General features: G+C 43.4%; 1 protein-coding gene across 1 annotated transcript in view; it reads left to right on the top strand.

The window, feature by feature from the left end:
• Window positions 1–19966, top strand: part of Oxct1 (3-oxoacid CoA-transferase 1) — a 132209-nt gene that overhangs the window by 61834 nt on the left and 50409 nt on the right. The window contains exons 8-13 of the mRNA XM_032898826.1: window positions 2709–2816; window positions 3965–4079; window positions 5838–5932; window positions 8072–8120; window positions 14304–14376; window positions 14973–15048. Coding sequence (XP_032754717.1) covers window positions 2709–2816; window positions 3965–4079; window positions 5838–5932; window positions 8072–8120; window positions 14304–14376; window positions 14973–15048 — 516 coding nt within the window. The remainder of the gene's footprint in view (window positions 1–2708; window positions 2817–3964; window positions 4080–5837; window positions 5933–8071; window positions 8121–14303; window positions 14377–14972; window positions 15049–19966) is intronic.

Below are 19966 nucleotides of genomic sequence, written 5' to 3'. Positions count from 1 at the left end.
TGTTATGAAGCAAATTTCAAAGCAGTATTACAAAAGCGTAACAATAGGTCCATTCTGTTAGGACACCTAATATTTATTTCTATCAGTTCTTTACAGTTGACCATTGATGTTTCTGACTTTATACTGAATGCTGTAGTCAATATTTTCTTGAATATTAAGCCTTCATATAAATCCTCAGTATAATAGAAACATTTTTAAAGTCAAGGACTTCATTGAAGGCTTAAATTGAAAACAATGGGAAGTTGCGAATAAACTGTAAAGTTACAGCCAGGCTTAGACATCGCCCCCGTGCTTCATTTCTTAGGACCACTTCCAGCTCTTTTTAACCTGATCCTCCCCCACTGTGTAGAAAAAAAGTCAGGGCAGGGACCTGAGACATGGCTAAGTCAGTAAAGTGCCTGCTGTATAATGTGAGGGCCTGAGTTTGGATCCTCAGTAACCACATGAAAATATCAAGTGTGGCAGCAAACATCTGTAATCCCCGGGTCCCTAGAGCTCACTGGCTAGTTGGCTTCACCACATTGATGAGTTAGAGGCTTAGGAAAGAATTTTGTATAAAAATAATAAGGGGTGGGTGAGATCGAGAAAGACCACCATTGTCAATTTCTGGCCTCCACATACATGTGCATATGTGTGCCTGTACACCTGTACACATACAGACACACACCCTTTTCAGCATGACTATATACCACATACAATAGAGACAGAAAAGAGAGGAAAGAGAGAGAGCAGGAGGGAAGGAGAGAGGGTGTAGAAGGAAGAGGAAGGAAGGAGGTGTGGAGGGAGGGAGAAATGAGAATACGAGTATGAATAAATGGTGAATATACCATGGGGCCATTCAGAGGGGAAGACAGAGTTTAGGCAAGAAGCCCTGCTGTCATTCCCTCTTGGAGAACATGGGCCCCCAAATCCTTGTCCCTCTTGCTTGTTCCCAGGTCCATCTCTCCACACTAACTCAACATGGATACCATGATTCCTCCCTGGTGTTTTAAGTGTTTTCCAGATCTTTCTTATCGGAAGCAGTCCCCACCCATTTCCCTGGTGTTCTTCGGCTGCTTGGGGGCAGTGTGTAATAACGGATGATCTGAAATCTGTGTTCCTTCTCTGTGGCAGGAGCCTGGTGAGAGATAGGATAGCAAAATAGCACAGTGAGGGCTTAACTCCACAGACTTCTGGGTAGTCTCCTTAGTATTTTAGGTGGCAACTTTGAAACAACTCTGCCTGTTTGAATAAGTCAGCTCATTTAAGCAAATGGTTATTTGCTTTAGACATTGTATTAGATTTCTGTCACTACATGGAAGGATTTGGTAATCACCCCATGAAGAGAAAAGGATTATCGGGGCTTCACCATGAGGCAGGCCCACAGTTTTTGGATAGCAGTAGTGGGGGATGTGTGCTGGAACAAACAGCCTCCTGCTTACCTCCACTGTGGCCAGAGAGCATGAAGCATGGATGAGGGGGATTTGGTCCCATAAAAGTGGCCTTCCCCACTTTTTAAAGACCACAAGAAGTGTCCAAGAGTCAAGCCATAGCATATGTGACATCCATTACGCTGATTTGAATTTGTCGTGTGCAACCATGAGCTCAGCCACTTTGTTTCCTGAAGTAGCAACTCCGAGACTTCTTATGTATGAATAAATGCCTAGGTCAAAATCGAGGGCTTGTTCCCTGACTAGCTCATACCCCAATAATGCCAATATTCTATTCTGCCATGCCGGTTGTTCTGTGGTCCTCAGTTTCATTTGATCGTCTTCCTCTGTCTCTGGGAACCTTCCTTCCCATGCCTGTCTCTTTCCCAGAGTTCCTTCTCTCTGCCAGGCGCCCCACCTTCTAATCCTGCCTCAGTTCATTGACCAATTAGCTTTTTATTGACAGGAGCACAGTGCACAAGAAAGAGAGTATCTCTACAGTCATGAGAAAGCTGATTCTTGAACCAAAATTAGCTTTAATGTTTTTTAATTTAATGTTAAGATTTTTTCCTGACTCCTTGTCATTCTTAGTTCATTTATGTTATTGTAAAAAAAAAAGTGAATCCCAAAATAGCAGACGAACTTCGGAACATTTTATATTACTGCAAAATGTCACTGTGAATGAGTCTGATTGGAATTAATTTGACTATTTCTAGTTATTACTTAATAATTCCTTCTCGAAGTTTCCATATTAAAATCAATTATCCATCTTCGAGCAAAATTATTTCGATGATTGCAGTTCTGTCCCGATGCTGAGGAGGGAACAACAGGAGTAATTAAAGCTGGCTGTGAGTGGCATTTGCATCTATATTAAAAGACCTCTGCAAGTGGCCACACAGATGTTGTTACAGATTTTTCCTTTGATATGATAAATTTCTCATTAATTTAAGCAGTGTGCTTTTGAGCTTTGCATTGACGAGCTGCAATTCATGAAAGCCCAAGCCACTGTCCTGATGCATGCGATGAATTTATAACCAAAGTTCTCTCGGAAAAGGCTAAGCCTTGTCACTTTCTGTCCTGAATTTTGCATTCAGATAAATGTATGGATTTTGGTTTTTTTTTCTCAGTTGTGGGTCTAAAAAGTCTGATATATGTTACATTTGCTTATATAGATACACATGCTTGTTATTAATACTGTATTCACAAGCTGGACATAAATTTATACGTCTCACTTTTAGAAACATAAACATTTATTTTAAACGGTCACTGTCTCACTTAACATTTTTTCTTTAACCCTAGGTTGAAGAAATTGTAGACATTGGCTCATTTGCTCCAGAAGATATTCACATTCCCAAGATTTATGTGCACCGCCTTATAAAGGGAGAGAAATACGAGAAGAGAATCGAGGTAATTTACAGAGCATTACTGCCAGTCCATATAGATCTGGTTACCAGAGACACATGTCTCTCAGGCCTTTCCAGGTGATAAAAGGTAGGAGCTGAGCAGTCTCACTCTGGCTCTTAAGTAGGAGCTTCCGGTGTGCCACTGGAAAGGAACTGACTGTGTATCTATCTGCCCAGGGTAGCTGTGTCTCCACGTCTTGGGAATTTGCAGGCCATCGTATCACCAGGATTCTGTAATGGTTGCAGTTTTTGATCCCTGATTTTGGGTAGAGGGCAGAGATGAGTAATCGACCTTGGGTGGCTTTATCCCTCTGGTGTTGGATTCCTCATTAATATCTATCTGTCTTGAAGTAGTTTTGTGCTTGAATGGATGCAGGAAGAACGTGATTTTTAACTAACTTTGAGCAATGGGCAAATGATAGGTATGAAGGTGGCCAGGGGTTGGGTTTAGGAGGACTGGAGCTCTTCCACAATGGCTGACCTGCCAGGTCTCCGTTGTTGTTAAGAGTCAAAGGGATGAGGACCATGATAGGAATTTAGTGGGATATTAAGAGTCAGAGTGAAAGTCAATATGCCACCCCAGACTGCTGCTGGGAGCCCTGAGAGCTAGGGGAGGATATCAACAAACAGACCAGTCTGCTCTAAGGAGATTTAGTAATGCAATCCGTCCTCTGGCTGTTTCCATGATTCCTGCGATGCCTGCACAACGAAGCCAGCCTGGAGGCTGCAGATGGAAATAGGCAGTTGGGAGCAGTAACATGGTAAACGCATTCTGACAGCCCAGGGAGACATGTCCAGGGCCCACGTCTTTTCCCTCACTGAGGCTCAGCTTCTGAACCCCTGAGGAGAATTCAGCTGTTAAGTCTTAGGTAGAGCGGTGCTGTAGTCGGATTGTTTACTTCTCAGTGCAATCGGCTCTGTCTTCCTCTTCAAACAAATCTAACCTGCTCCATTTACTTCCTAAAGAAAAGATTTCTGTCTGACTCACCACCCATGCGTTCTTAAAGAATGGCCCTTTATATACTGTAGGGCTTGCCTCCCACTGGTAATGAGTGCTATACATTTTTTTCCCTGTGAATTGTTATATCCAGGCAGTGCTGAGGTTGAAAGCAGATCTTAACCGCGCATACTTTGTTTCTGTTTACTTTTAAGCGTTTATCACTGCGAAAGGAAGGTGAAGGAAAAGCCAAGTCTGGTAAGCCCGGAGAAGACGTCAGGGAGCGGATCATCAAGAGAGCCGCTCTTGAGTTTGAGGATGGCATGTATGGTATCCTTTGTAGCCTGAGCCTCACCAAACATACGGTCCTTGATTTCCCATGTTCTGCAGGCCGTTAGGCCTCTGAACAATGATTTCAGTCTGGTTCACATTAACTTTGAAAGTAGTCAAACTTCACAGGATGGGATGTGTAATCCCATATCCAGGCATAGCAAGATTTTTTTTATTTGTGATCTACTTGCCTTCTTTTTTTTTTTTTTTTTTTTTTTGGTTCTTTTTTTTTTTGGAGCTGGGGACCAACCCAGGGGCCTTGCGCTTCCTAGGTAAGCGCTCTACCACTGAGCTAAATCCCCAACCGCTCTACTTGCCTTCTTGATGGTAACTAAAAACACTGAGTTTACATTGCATTGTTACAGTTTGGCATTTAGCTAGACAGTTTGGGAAGGAGCTATTACTCAAGATGGGGGCTTCAAATATTAGAATCATGGTTGTAACCAATGCTGTTTATTTTCTTGGGTATTCTGACATTTGATCACTCAACAGGCCATTCAGTCCAACTTCTTTTTTTTAAATTTATTTATTCATTATATATAAGTACACTGTAACTGTCTTCAGACACACCAGAAGAGGGCATCAGATCTCATTACAGATGGTTGTGAGCCACCATGTGGTTGCTGGGAATTGAACTCAGGACCTCTGGAAGAGCAGTCAGTGCTCTTAACCACTGAGCCATCTCTCCAGCCCACAGTCCAACTTCTTAACAAACCTCTGCTTCCTTTGTTAAATATCCTATGTATACACTCTTTCATCTAATATTTTATAAAAGTACTCAATGAATGATTCAAATTCTGTGCCTTGTACCTTTCATCTCTGGCAAAAATCACCAGAGAGGACATGATTTGGTGCAGTTAGCACTTGGAGTTTGAATGTACTTAAAAGCGAGATTGCTCGCCATTTTGCTAATTTTCAGTATACTAGAGAGTGAATAATATACACGGTGTATGACAAGACAAATGTTCATGGGCTTTTGGCTGCAGCAAAGCTGTACTTACAGACCTAGGGCAGACAGAACTAGAACCTGTCCGTCATGAGCTCCTGTTTCCCATGAGTTACAGTCATTTCTCCAATCAGTTTGACTGAGATAATTTCCTACTCCTCCTGCCTTCACCTCTAAGCCCCTCTGCTTCTCAGTTGTACAGTTTGCACCTGTGCAGCGATCAGAATTCACTTGGGGGAAGAAGAGTATCATCTTAGTCATCACGCACTGTATGCATAGGCAAAGGAGGGGGTCAGCCTCCTCCTCTCTTTCCTGATGCTGTCTCGGTCATACCACAGCCATCAAAACACTGACAATTTGGTCTGATCCGAATTTCGTTTCTTTAAACTTAAAAATATTGTTTTTTGGGATTTTAAATCATCGTTCTTCTTAGTGAGGGCTTTGTATAGTGGAAATCGTTTTTAAACAAAGGCCTAACCATGCTTAGTAATGTCAGTTGTCCTCTATACGAATCTAATTTGCTGAGCACATTAATAAAAATAAAGTCTGACTTATTGTTATTGCTAAAATGACCTTAGTTGTCTTCTAAAGTCACTCCTTTGGTCTTCATGATAAAGCATAATAATGTTTGTGGGAAATTGGGGACTAATTAGAGTTTTATTTTGAAGAATTGTCCATGAGTGTGCAGAGGGTGTCTGGAGAATTTATTCTGTTACTGTATTAATGACAATTCCCTCTAGAGAAGATTCTTGTTCCGGTTTATATATGTGAAGAGTGTGTCTGCTGCGCTCCTCCTTAACATCTCTCCTCAGCTAACCTGGGTATAGGGATACCTCTTCTGGCCAGCAACTTTATCAGCCCAAACATGACTGTTCATCTCCAAAGTGAAAATGGAGTCTTGGGCTTGGTAAGTTGACAACTTCTCTTTAATGATAGCTGTTGTTTACTTGTCATACTTTTCCAGCGTTTCATTATTTCTCAGTAGACTTTTGCTGTCACTGTGATAATATATATACAGAATTATATATACAGTAGATCCTGTCCGGGCAAACTGTGTGATGACCACAGGTACATGGTAAAGACTGATCATTTGAGCCACCTCGTGGCCGTTTTCAGAGACATAAAAATGTTGTGTGTCTGGAGAGAAGCAGTTTCCTATTGATGTCAAAGGCTGCTACTTTTGAGGAACCTCTGAGGTTGTCTAGAGCGGTCAGCTTTTTCATTTTGAAGACAGAGGAAAAGTAAGTTTCTGTGAATTATCCACATCGAATGTTGAAATAGAGATGTGCAGAGGCCTAAAACATTAGGTGTAACTCAGTTTATTTATGAGATAGTTTTCAGTCCCACTTTTGTGAGTCATTAAAAACTTATAGCCAGTGTTGCTTCATTCTTAACTCTAATATCTTTTCTTTTCCCCCCTTTCCCTTTCTGTTGGTATGTGTTGTGATCTAAAAGTTCTCAGCTCTATTCAAGTCATTAGAGTTACTTTATAAAAAGGAATATGAAATTAGATCAAGTGTAGCAGAGAACATATGTGTAGCAATGTGAAGCCCTCATTTTGATCTCCACAAAAACATATGCATATAGTCACATGTGTACACGTGAATGCATTCATACATACATATATACAAACATACACAACTATATATTTTAAATATCCTACTGAGAACTGAGCAAAGGGAACATAAGGAAGCCCATGTGTAGATACAACGAGAGGTAAAATTAGAATTCCAAATTCAGACCTCCAAAGTGTTGTATACCAAAACAAAAGGACAGCTGTTGCAAGTCCGTGTAGCAGAGGAACACATGCGTAGGTGCCGTTCACTGCCCTCTGGGAAAGGGCTGCAGGCAGGTTCACCCTGTGACCCACAGGCTCAGTGTGGACCAAGAGAGTTAACAATGCAACCGACGAAGGTCACAAACTTAAAACGCAAAATTAGTTTGCTATTGTTTTTTATGATTGAAAAAAATTTCACACAAAACATACGTTTTAAAATAATCCAAATTTTATTGCAAATAGATTTTATATGCTTTATGCGAATCACAACTTCCCCTCCCCCAAGTCTTCCTAGATTCTTCCTGTCCCTCCACCCACACAAATCCACACCCGCTTTTTCTCATTAGGAAACAGAGAACTTAAAAACAAAGAAAAGCAAGCAGGCAATTAAAAAAAATAAATCAGACAAAATCCCCAGACCTGAATAGGATAAAATAAATAGGAAAAAAGAACAAAGAAAAAGCACAAGAACCACATACAGATACACACACACACACACACACACACACACACACTCACTATGAAAACAAAATCAGAACCATAATATTAAAGTCAAAGACCTGTAAGATTGAAACAAAAACAAAATGTACAAGCATTATGAGACAAATCCTCCCAAAATACCATTGGGCTCATTTTCTGCTGACATCTATGGCTGGGAATGAAGCCTTTCTTTAAGAGCTGTTTGTATACCCAGTTAGACTATGTTAGAGAAAACGAACTTTTCCAGGGGGCTGTGGTGGCACAGCCCTTTAATCCTTGCAGCTGGGAGGCCGAGGCAGGTGGATCTCTGTGAGTTTGTGGCCAGCCTGGTCTACAGAGTGACTTTTAGGACAGCCAGGTCTGTTATACAGAGAAATCTTGTTTTAAAAAACAAACAAACAAAAACCCCCAAAAAACCAACCACACACCCACCCACCCAACCTACCAGCCAACAAACACCCCAATTTTTCCTTTGTGAGTTGTCAATTGGAGATAGCTCCTTCCAGATCCTCCGCACCTCTCCACAGGTCCAACTCCACACTCCACACCACAGATTTTTCTCTCTGTTTAGAAAAAAATATGATGGACACACACACACACACACACACACACACGGGGGGGCAGTCAGGCAGATAGACAGACAGACAGACAGATGTTAACTTTCTAGATCTTCAGGGAGATATTTAAATGGTTTTAGTGTGTGATGGGGGAAATGTGCTTCTGTCACTCACTGGATGTGTGCCCTGATGTGTCTGTCACTCACTGACTGTGCCCTGCTGTGTCTGACAGGGCCCATACCCACTAAAAGACGAAGCTGATGCTGACCTCATCAATGCAGGTAAGTTCACTCCTCTTTTTTTCACCATTTTCTTTTGCTAGTTCTGTGTCACACCAGCAACAATTTGATCTGAGTTCCTTGTCTTTCTTGGGGAGAGCTCATTGTATTTACTACAAAGCGGGGAAATGACCCCTCTGGTGTTTGAGATCACTCTTGTCCAGTCTCAGCTGTGATAAAGGAGGACGTGTAGGTGCTAACTTAATGGCAGGACCGTGTGACTAGAGAACACACCTTACATGGTGTTATTGACGAGTTCAGAGATGGGCCATTGACGAGCATGTGAACAGTATGAAGGAGACTCAGAAGGGATGAGGAGATCCTATAGAGACTTATTCTTCTTCATTCTTAAAGGGTGGGGGCAGGAAAGAGCGAATCAACAGAAAGTGTGGCATTGGGTTAGAAACCACCACCAAATTACGGTGACCTTGGTGGACTGGAGATACCCTCTGGGTCTCCTGCGTGGGCCCTTATTGGCCAACCCCAAATGGAAATGTGTCCGTCTTTTGTGGAGAGAGAAAGTGGGAGTGGATGCACAGTACTAGGCTGGCGCACTGGGGCTTTGACTGTAGGTCGTGTGTACCGTTCTGTACGATATAGGCCTTGTTAGTGTGAGGGAGTCCTCTGCAGATGGGGCTGCCTAAGTCTGTACCAGGCCACTGGGTTCATGCCCAGGATGTGAACTGAAGACAAGTAGAGAGTTTCTTTGACTTGGGGACTCTAGCACTGTGTTCTCCTCTGCTCATGTAGTCACATGCTTTGCCTTTTATTATCAGCCTGTTACTTGACAGGGACGTGAAGTAGATTAGCAACCTAGAGAATGAACAGGTCAGGCCTTGGGCAACTGTCACGATGCTTTAGGTAACATTGCCTTCCCGTTGGCCTTCGGCACATCCTTGGAATGGAGCAGCTCTTAAGGTAATTTCTGTCCTAGGAGGATTTTCAGTGCCTTCTTTGTTAATTCTGCCCCCACAGAAGTATTGTTCTTCCTTTGCACTCAGAAATAGTATATGGAACTCTCAGAAGTAATGTGAGCTGAGCATAAAGGCCAGCTGTCAGACTGATGTCTGATGCCGGGGAGTTTTGGAAGCTATGCACATTAGGGTTGTGTCTGAATTAGCTAACACAACTCCGAGAAGGCCCAGTGTGATGAAGCAGTGACATTCAACCAACGCTGTACTTGATTTGTACCGTACCCTTTAGCAGGAGCTCACTGATCTGTGAAAATATTTGCTGTTTGCTTTGACTAATTTATTATGTTAGTTGGTTATTTGCAAAAATGAATAACTCCTTTTCAGAAACCTTTGGCTTTGCCGTTTGTAAAATCCGTTTTCCTTGGAAAAGCGCCTAAGCGTCTCAGTCGCTTTGTGGAACTGGAGGGCTTCCTACCTTATAACGCTTCGAGGTAGCTCGGTCCCAATGCGGCTACCAGTTTTCCAGTCCTGAAATACCACTGTAATCTTAAAGTGCCCAAGATAAAGTCAGCAGAGCTCCCCGATGCCTTGTTCCTCCTCCATGGCTCTGTCATACGCTGTTACACCTGCTGAAAAGTCGGCTTTAGAGAGGCCCAGATGGCAGCCTGCAGTTATGATGGGAATCCAGTACAAACCTACAGTAACTGTGAAGCTTCGAATATTTCCCACGCTTCTGCTCTTTCATTAAAAGTGAACCCCGCGTGTTTCCCTATTGATGCTGCTTTCTTCTAATACACTAGCAAGGCTCTTCATGATGTACCATCCATGGAAACTGCTTTAGAAACATTTGCCTCGTGCATCTTGTGACCTGTGTAGGCCCTGCTGTGTAATTTCCACACTGGCCATGTTCAAAAGGCTCCTGGGGACATTTGGCACCGTCTGGAAATATGTTTTGACTGTTAGGTCTGGGTGGGAGCGCTACCGGCATCTAACAGGTAGTGAGAGGCCAAGGACGCTCCCAAACGTCCCGTGACAACTACAACAGCCTCCCCAAAGTTCACCCTGCCTTTGAGGGCTCTGCCACTTGTGGAGCATCACCGGCCTGCGTACTGAAGCACGGCAGCTCGACACTGCGTGTCTCCTCAGCGTTCTCTGCTTAGGACCGCTCCTTTGTTTCTGTAGCCTTGGCTCTTACTGTGTGCCCACCAGAGTCTTCCCTTCATTTTTGTCAACGTCTCTAGGCTCGTAATTCATCATCAGAATATCTTATAAGAGCTCTTCACATTTGGCTCATTGTCCTCCTCCAATCCTTGCACAGGACAAGACTGGTCCCTCCCCTGAACCCCCAATACATCGAGTGTCCTCCCATCATTTTACCTTGCAACTGTTTCTCCTTTTTTGCTGTACTATAAGCTCCTTTGCTCCCTAAGGTTATTAGTTCATCAAGTCTGTCTATCCACAGTGGCAGCATGACCCATGACTGTTAGGTCTCAGCTCCTAATATCCACGTACTGAACTAGAAACTGGGCGCGTTGGAGGAGGGGCCAGTCTGTGTACGTAGATGCCCTCTGTGCGGGTCTGATGGGTATTTGTGTTTGAGAACCACTAGCACAGGGTAGTTGAATTTTGCCTACAGCTTTGTTCGGTGCTCACAGTAGTTACTTGCTACTCAGTATTGAACTGTGAACCAAAGGCAAGGAGAGGATGAAATGAATGGACTCTCCTGAAAACAGCTGAGTGGGAAGATTTAGATGTGCACACGGTTGTTTGCTGATATTTCCGTAGGTGTGTTAGTGCATTCTGTTGCTCTCTTCTCTCACCCTCTCTCATCTCTCATCCCTATCATCCATGTCCACTGCTGCCCCTCCCCTAGACTCTGTTTTGTTTCATGATCCATTTAATTTAGTCAGGGTCGTGTGTGACCGTTAGGTTGAAAGTACATCCACTGGAGCCTGATAGAGTCAGCAGTGGGTACACGACGGATGACAGTGACTCCCTCTCTCCCTGAATTGATCAGCAGTAAATAGTTCAGTAATGAGGGTTGGGCTTTGTGAGCCCCTCCCCATCCGTATCTGACAACATTCAGTCCCTTCGCGTTCATGGTTACAATGGCCATGTCTTATCTATAGGATATCTTATCTATAGGATATCTTATCTATAGGATATCTTATCTATAGGATATCTTTTTGCAGCCCTCCTCCCAGTCTTCCTCCTTTTTCATTTTTTCTGCCGCCTCCTCTGCAGTGTTCCCAGAGCCTTAGAAATAAGGCTTCACCTTGCTCTCTTTCAAATTTACCACCTCTTTTTCTTTGTGTGTGTGTGTGTGTGTGTGTGTGTGTGTGTGTGTGTGTGTATTCCCAAGTCTATAAATATGACCTGTTTAGTCTGAATAATGATGTTGGCATGTGGGTTTGCAGGGCTGACCTTTGGGTTGGAGACCTGTTAGCATGCTTGCAGCCATTATAAATGAATAAGAGTCAAGCTAGTGAAGCAGCTCATGGGCAGAGATACAGGCCTGACCAGAGTTCAAGCCCTGTGTCCCACAGGGCGGCAGGAGAAAAAGGAGTCCTGAGAATTGTACTCTGACTACACACACACACTTAAAATAAATAACAGGAATAAAAATGTGTGGAAGTAGCTACTTTAAAAGAATATAACCATGTGTTAGAAGACACAGGAACATACATACCCTCAAAATTAACAGTATAAATAAACGAAGATGTCAGGAGTTAAATTTGTTTCAGAAGAGAGTAATTTTTAAGACAGCCTTAGAAGGGATCTGGGTCCTTTCCCACGAGAGTTGTTCTCAGGACTTTTAAATAAAATTATGCTTTGTACTGCTTTTAGCAAGCCAGAATGTTCCTCATTCATCTCAAGATTTCCTATAAAATGCTAATAGTGATACTACTAATAGCAATGCTAATTCTAATAATTCTAATAGTAGTAATTGTGAACACCCTCCCGTGTATCGTCAGTGGAAAATGCCTTTTGGACGCCATTGTGATTTATTACTCAGAGAACAAATACACGTGGTATATTTATGCCTCTTTCATGCCCTCTACAGTTTTCCTCCATGACTCTCCACTTCGCACAATTGGCGAGGATCTGTTGTGCTAGATGGAGAAGTTGTGTTTGCGTGGAGTCTGGCTGTACTGTGCGTGTCCTAGAACTTAGGGCTCATGCAGGCTGCCTAGGAGCCTTACTTTGTAAGCCAGTGGTTGGTCCTCTGCAGTCATCCCTGAGGGACAGCAGCTCTGCCTCTTTTTCTAAGTGGTTTGGAGAGGCAGTAATATGATAATCGTCACAGTGGGTGTTGTGGGCCTACTATTCTGTGCCAGGCTCTGAAGGAGGACTTCACATGCATTATCTCACTTAATCTCCTAAGTCTTGTGTGCTGCCTAAAAGCCACTTCTACCCACGTCAGAAAAGTGTTCCCCAAAGCATCTCAGTTTTATGGTACTTTGGAAGAGGAGAAAATGTTTCCAGTATTTAGAATCAAACTCCCCCGGGCAATAAATATTTCAGTATGATATAAATAGGCTTACTTTTTTCCCCATCCTTGAGCTGAAGTGGGGGATATCGATGAAAGCATTAGCTTTCAGCAGTCCTTGAGAAGTAGGCAGTGTGGCTGTGGTGCACAGCTCGGGATGGCCACACCTCTTCTGGCCCTGGTGCATCTGCGAGCTTTTCCTGTATTCTGACCTCCCAACTGTAGCTTTTCTTCCTCTTCTTAGCTGCCTTACTTCATTGGAGGAGAGGACGTGGTGTTCTGAGACAGCTGACTTACTGCAGTCAGATGGTATTTAAGCCCCTTTCCAGTGGAGACCATGTGTTGTTCTGAAGCAGAGAGAAAGTAGATCACACAAGGTGGGCAGCTTGGGTCTAACCAAGGCACCGGTAGTGTAGTGTAGCTAGCGTGCTAACTGGATGGATAGGGCCTCAGTCTGTAGTCCTAGCTAGCCTGAAATTTGCTATATAGACTTTGGTGGTCCTTCAGCGTCAGCCTCCCGAGTTCTGGGACTATAGGCATGTGCTGTCACACCCAGCCAAATGTGAAGGGTTTTTTTTTTTTTTCCCAAGCTCTGAACTTTTATATGAATGTGTAATTTTTAGAAGTCTTCCCAAGAAAGTCTCCAGGAAATTAGTATTAAATGTGTTCAGAGGTATTCTCTGATTTCATGGAAGTCGGTGATTGGAAAGAAACTCATGGCTTAGGGGATCTAGAGAAAAAGATGGATGTGTGTATGTACTGGAATGTAAGGGGAAAGGGCCACAGGCTTAATGATAACAAGGAGTTAGTTAGGTCCTTTCTGTATTGTTCACATATTTTTATTTTAGACTTTCTTCCCAGAATTATTAAGGTATATTTGGCGTCTTAGGGTTGCTGATGCCGTCATAAAATACCATGACCAATGCAACTTGGGTTTATTTGACTTATACTTCTGTATCACTGTTTATCATCAAAGGAAGTCAGGCCAGGAACCTGGAGGCAGGAGCTGATGCAGAGGCCATGGAGGGGGCTGCTTACTTGTTTCCCATAACTTGCTAAGCAACCCCAGCTCAGGGTTGGCACCACCCACAATGGGCTGGACCCGCCCCTTCTATCACCAATAAAAGCATAACCCGCCGGCTTTTGTTCATAGCAGCCAGGTCTTGTGGAGGCGTTTTCTCAATTACGGCTTCCTCCTTCCCAGAGATTCTAGCTTGTGCCAAGTTGACACAAAGCTAGCCAACATGGTGGCAAGTTAAAGCAAGCGTGCATTCAATGTTTAACGTTTGATGTGTGGATTCGACGCATGTCTATGTAGTGAAATGATTGACATAATCAAGTTAACGACCGTTCATCGCTCCACGGCTGCCATCTGAGGTCTCCTTTCGGAACTTATTTCAAACGCACAGTGTGGAACATGCCACCGTGTTGCATGTCAGATCCCCGGCATGCTTTAGTCTTTAACTGCAAGTCGTCGGCGTGCAAAGCCGAGATGCTGAAGGACATCCTATAGATCCTAGAGGGTGCTTTGCCTGTAGAGAATTTTCAAGCAGTAATCCCATAAATGCTGGTTCTTATCACTTTTCAGGGACAAAGCTATACAGTGTCAGTGGCGAAGCACACCCCTTCTCAGGGTGGACAGTTGCTACCTCACAAGCAAATGCATTTCGGTTGCACTGTAGAGTCTTTCAGAAGCAGGCACGGCACTGACCTCTCTGTCCATCATCGTACTCTCAAAGAGCTAATAGTTCCTTCCCTTCTGTCGTTTGTGTGTGCATTTAGGAAAGGAAACGGTTACTGTTCTCCCAGGAGCCTCTTTCTTCTCCAGCGATGAATCATTCGCCATGATTAGAGGGTATGTAATAACGGAGCTCCTCATATTCCCATGGGTGGAGTGGGCTGACTCATCCCCGGAGCCTGTGAGCAAGGCTCCGAGGCACAGTCCCATTTCCCACAGTCCCTTTAAACGACCAGGGTTTGCTCAGCTGCAGAAAGCTGTGAAACGATTCCCACTGAGGTCTGGGCATGGAAAGATCCACCCCACCACTTTGAAAAGACCCCCTGAATGGAGTTTGCGTCTTTGTGCTGGCTCGATTGAAATAACACTGTGAGGTATTCCCAGCAGTTTCTTCCAAACTGTGGGCTCACTTTGCAGTGACTGTTTGTCTTTGAAACAAGTTACGCTCACTCCCTCACTGAAAGGAAACAAACTTCACTGTGCACACCTGTGCTTAGTTTGTTTCTGGAAACGCTATAGGCTATAATTTTTTTTAAGAACTCTTAATGATTATTTCTTTGGAGCTGCTCAGAGCCGATCTATTTAGAAATCAATTGTAGGGAGTGGGAAAACATGCATTTTGGGGCATGAGATTATTTTAACTGCTGACGTTTTCAGGCCGAGGAGATATAAGTCTTGCAAAGTTTGCTCTATACTTCTCGTTTCTTTCCCAGGGGACACGTCAATCTAACGATGTTAGGAGCCATGCAGGTTTCTAAATATGGTGACTTGGCCAACTGGATGATACCTGTAAGTAGACATTTCTCCTTCTTCTGAATTACGTTGGGTCAGAGTACTTTCTCAATATTAAGAAAGACCCTCAAATTGCTGTGAGTGTACAATAGAATCATCAAAAATGAATAAATACATTCTTTTCCTGGTGGAATCAGTTTTGTTGAGACAGGGTCTTAATCTGTTGTGCAGGCTGGCCCTGAATTCATGCCATTAGCTTCAGCTTCCTAAGTGCTGGGACCACAGATAGGAGACATCGTATTTGGCCCAAATTGAATTTAGCAGTCCCGAGAAGTGCTCAGCGCTTACTGTGTCTTTGGGACTAATGACCAGAAGTGTCACAGAGGCTTTCCCTTAGAGAAACAAGACTGAGAAAATGGATCAGTTATAATCTCATGACTATTAGAACCGACAAACATTTGTTACAAGCAGGATTTATAGCTAGAAAGAACAAGGATCGTGTCTTTCAAATGTCATTGATTGTATCTTGGTTCTAGTTTTCTTCTTTGCATTGATGAAACATCCTTTCTTGATTGGTCGTGTGACTCCTTGATCACATTGTCTTCTGCTGGGAACTGAAAACCTGTGTTGGTTCAAGTAACGCTCGCAGAAGGCGGCAGGTTTTCTTTTGATGGCGCAGATCAAGGAGGAGGTCTCGGCATTAGCTTTGGAAAAGGCTTACAGGACTTCTTTCCTTTGATTTTGGGCATGAAAGGGCTGTTACTCTGAGCTTACATGGAGGAGAGCAGCAGGACATGTGTTCCTGGGGTCAGAACACTGTGGCTGCTGGCTCAGGGGTGTGTGTGTGTGTGTGTGTGTGTGTGTGTGTGTGTGTGTGTGTGTGTGGGTTTTCTGTGTGTTTATCTGTAGCACTAGCTGAAAGAAATTTTGTTAAGACACTAATATTGGTGCTCTATGATAGCTTATTTTGAAATCTCTTAGCTTTATTTCAAGGAAAGTTTTGAACCTCCTGGATTTACATAATTGATAGCTGTGTTATAAATTGTGTTACATTGGCCTTGTTGATGAAATATTAAAGTTTAATAATAATTAAAGCTCTGGCTCTCAAATTCATTGCAAATTGTACTCATCTCAAAGGTTAGGAAATATTGAGGCTTGGGTCGGAGAGGTGGCTCTGTAGTTAAGAACACTTAACTGCTCTTCCAGAGGACCTAAGTTTGGTTCCCAGGTAAGATGGATCAGAACCAACTGTAATTCCAGCTCCAGGGGCTCTAACACCCTCTTCTGGTCTCCATAGGCATACACCTACATGTGGCATACATGCATATGGACATTCACATAAATAAAAGTAATCTTTAAAAAAAACTGAGGCCAAGTTTGCTTCCAGCCAAGCTCTTTAGTTTGCTTGACCTCTGACCTAGCCTGGGGATAGTGTGATGTATAGCAGCCTGAGTGGTTCCAGCCTGTGACTAAGTTAGAAAATGAGCACATTAAATAATTACTACCTATCCATTCATCATTAAAACATACGGGAACATACCTTGGCTCTGCCTGAAGTAACAATTCCTAGAAGACTGTGGACTATTGATACCTGAGTGGTGGAAAGATTATTCCAAGTCAGTGTGGGCATAGTGAAGGCAGCTTTTGGAGACTGTAGGAACCATGTCCCAGCTATCACCCAGTGCGTCACAGTGACAAGTAACAGAGTGTGCTTTAGACTAGGAAATCAGAATGTATTCCCACCTGCAAATGTCATAAAAAGCCAAGGTAGTAGCCAAGGGGTAGGAGAAGGTACTTAGAAAGGCAAGCCTTGGGTTCTTTCACTGACAATATCAGTATCAGTCTAATAAGTAGGTATCAGGCTACTTGATACCTTAAATGTTTTGCATGAGAGCATTCTCATTTTGATATTAAAATGGGAGTTTGAGACTGGAGTGTGATTCTCCTGACTTAGTAGCTGAGAATAAGGGCCCCATGGTGAGATAAATCCTGGTTGAAACCTGGTGTCATTTTTTGAGCAGGATAACGTGATCAGCTGCCTGCTTTGGTTTTTCTGTAAAATAGGAATGGTGTCATGGTACCTGCTCTATAGACTATATAAAGGAACAGGGGAACACAGAGTAATGTCACAGAGTCTGATTCAGTACGTGGCAACAAATTGGCTGTTATTTTAATAAGCCAAGAAGATGACCTGGGTAGAAGAGTTGGAATCCTGGCAGGGAGGGAATAAAAGCATTGGCCCCAGTAAGTAGGAGCAGCGAGCTTAGTGTTTCCCTGTTTATCAACACTGTGGCTCGAAAGTCTGGCATGCACAAACAAGGCTTCCGGGGGCATCAGTAAACAGAGTCAAGACGTGTGCTGTTTGTTTTCCTTAGGCTTTAACATGCAGCGAGACTGGAAGTTTTTGCTACCAATTACACCTTGCCATTTTAGAGAAAAATTTCCAATGTATATCCTATTATTTTAATGCCTTCCTAAGATTTCAGTGAACGATTAAAGCACCCGTATGTGTTCTCTATCATTTTCTTCATATAAGTTTGGAACTCACGGGTTCCAAGGGAACGAGCCCGTTGGAACAGTGCTGGGGAAAGTCTGGATCTGTGAAATGACATTCGCTGAGCTGAGAAACTAAGCATGCAAAGTGTTCTTTGATCTGGTCAGACGTTTTTGGTCACGGGAGTCGGCAGCATCATTTGTCTTTAGCTTTAATTTTTTTTAGCTGACAACCCCTTCTTGACCCCTTTGTGTGAGTGCGATGCACAGTATATGTTATTGTCCTCTGTGACTTATGGTGGTAAAGAGCATCCGGTTTCCTTTTGAGGTCAGTTCGAGTACCGGCTCCACCCCTTACCTAGGATCTGGAATACCGAACTCTGTGACAGCTTTCATTGACATCGAGGGATGGGAAGTTTAGAAAGCGCTCATGCCCCCCATGAACCTGGCTCTGGTGCCCATCTTCTTTAATGCCGTGCCCTGAGATAGGAAAGGTTATGTGCCTCAAACTGAACTGACTCGGGCAGGACATTGCCACAGGAACGAGTAGAAGCTGCTCAGCCTAGGCCCATGTTCATGGCCAATCTTCAGATGCTCTCAGATACATTTCTTGCTTTTGTTTTTCTTAGGTAAGATGTATTCTGTGCGGTTTTAGGAAGCCATCTATTGCTGTTTGTCTCAAAGATGTAGGTCGACTTATAAAGTACAGATACATTTTTATTACCAAATCTGACAGTCTTGAAACTGGAAGGTTGTGCTTCATGACATCGTTTTTCATTGGCTTTTATCTTCTCACTCAGCATCATAATTTTTTCACTGGCTGTGCGAGCCGTGAGCTCTCAGCACCAAGGCACTGGCATCCATCATGGCTGTGTCAGAATGTAATAAACGCTGCGACTTTAAGACAAGAAAATGCCGCGGACGCTTCTTGGTATGCAGTGTCGCTCTCACCTACACCGATTTTTTTAACAGCTCTGCTCCGAGTACCCAAAAAGGGAAAATTGGACAACAGCAGTTCCTTCCTTCCCATCCCCTGATTGGCATGGTGATGGTGAAACCCCAGATGAGCTAAGAAAACGTGGAGGGGTGCGCAGCTGACAGAATCTGCTTTTGGGTCTGCTCTGGTGCCTTCCTGGTGCCTATTTTTGGGAAACAGCTGGAGTAGATTATTGACTTATGAAGGGGCACAGATGTGGATGATCATCTAGGAGAGCTGGTTGTTGAAAGCATAAAATAGCTGCCCAGAGAGTGGAGCTGCGCAGTGCATGGTACTAGACACAGAGGCCCTCGCAGTGCGTGTGGAGATGCGTGGCATGAACATTCCTAAGGCAGAGGAGACACGCACGTTTTGATGCTTGCTTTAACCCATATTTTTCAGTCTTTGTGCATTTGAGAAGCACAGACTGAAATATGTGTCTATATATACATATAGACACATATACATACACACATATATATATATTTGTGTGTGTGTGTGTGTGTGTGTGTGTGTGTGTGTGTGTGTGTGTGTGCACTTTCTGTGCCACTTAGAAACTTGATGCTCTCATGATTTACACAGCATGGGAGTGTAGTGACCCAAAGCTTTCTTCTTTGATTAAGCTTTGCTTTCTGAGGCAGGGGCTCTCACTGTAGCCAAAGCTTCTCATTCTCACTAGTCTAGCTAGCCAGCATGCCTTGGGTAGCCCCTGTCCCTGCCTCCCCATGGCTGGGATTGCAGACAGGCTCCCACACTCTCATGACTTTAAGTGGATGCTGAGGGTCTGAACACTCCTTCCCGTTGTGTGATCTGTACTTGATCCACCGAAGCACCATGCCAGCTCTATAAATTATTTATTAAAGCTCTTTACTTGGGTACCGTACTTATTTACACAAAAATAATTTTATCTGTGTATGTCTGGAAAATATTATGTTAAAAAAATTCCTTCCGTAAATTCAATAGAAAGGCCTTTAAGAATTTGATTGAACACTTGGTGTCTCTTCTGGTGTTAGAAGGCAGGATCCTTTGCGTTGAGGGAAGTCTGCTTCTCCCTTCCTCCATTTCCCTCTCACTTTCACCCTCCTTCCTCTCCCCCCCTCTTTTTATGTAGAGAAACGGAGAGATGAACGTGCTGTTTGCAGTAATATGTTTGGCTAATGATGCATTCCCATGACTGCGACAGCCCCTTCTCATTAAACAGCCCACTTACAAGGAGAAAAACATTGGAGATGATAAACGAGACCTCCCAGACACCCACTATTAGTAATATGACGACTAATGGTTCTGCCGGGATGACTTAGCAGGGAGCGAAAGCGCAGGGTGGATGGCAATGTGACTCTGCAGCTAGAGGCTAATGACTCTTGGATGCTCAAGTTTATTAAATCACTGAATTTGACATTCCCACTTGGTGAAATTGTCGCTTCCTACTTTATTCTTTTGAAGTGGAGACCATCTTGATCAGCACTTCACGTTTTTGGAAAGTGGTATTTATACGTGGAAACATCT

This window comes from Rattus rattus, chromosome 3 (genome assembly GCF_011064425.1).
Source record: "Rattus rattus isolate New Zealand chromosome 3, Rrattus_CSIRO_v1, whole genome shotgun sequence".
NCBI lineage: Eukaryota > Metazoa > Chordata > Mammalia > Rodentia > Muridae > Rattus > Rattus rattus.
Note: the sequence above shows the minus strand (reverse complement) of the source record. Positions and strands in the feature narration are given on the sequence as shown.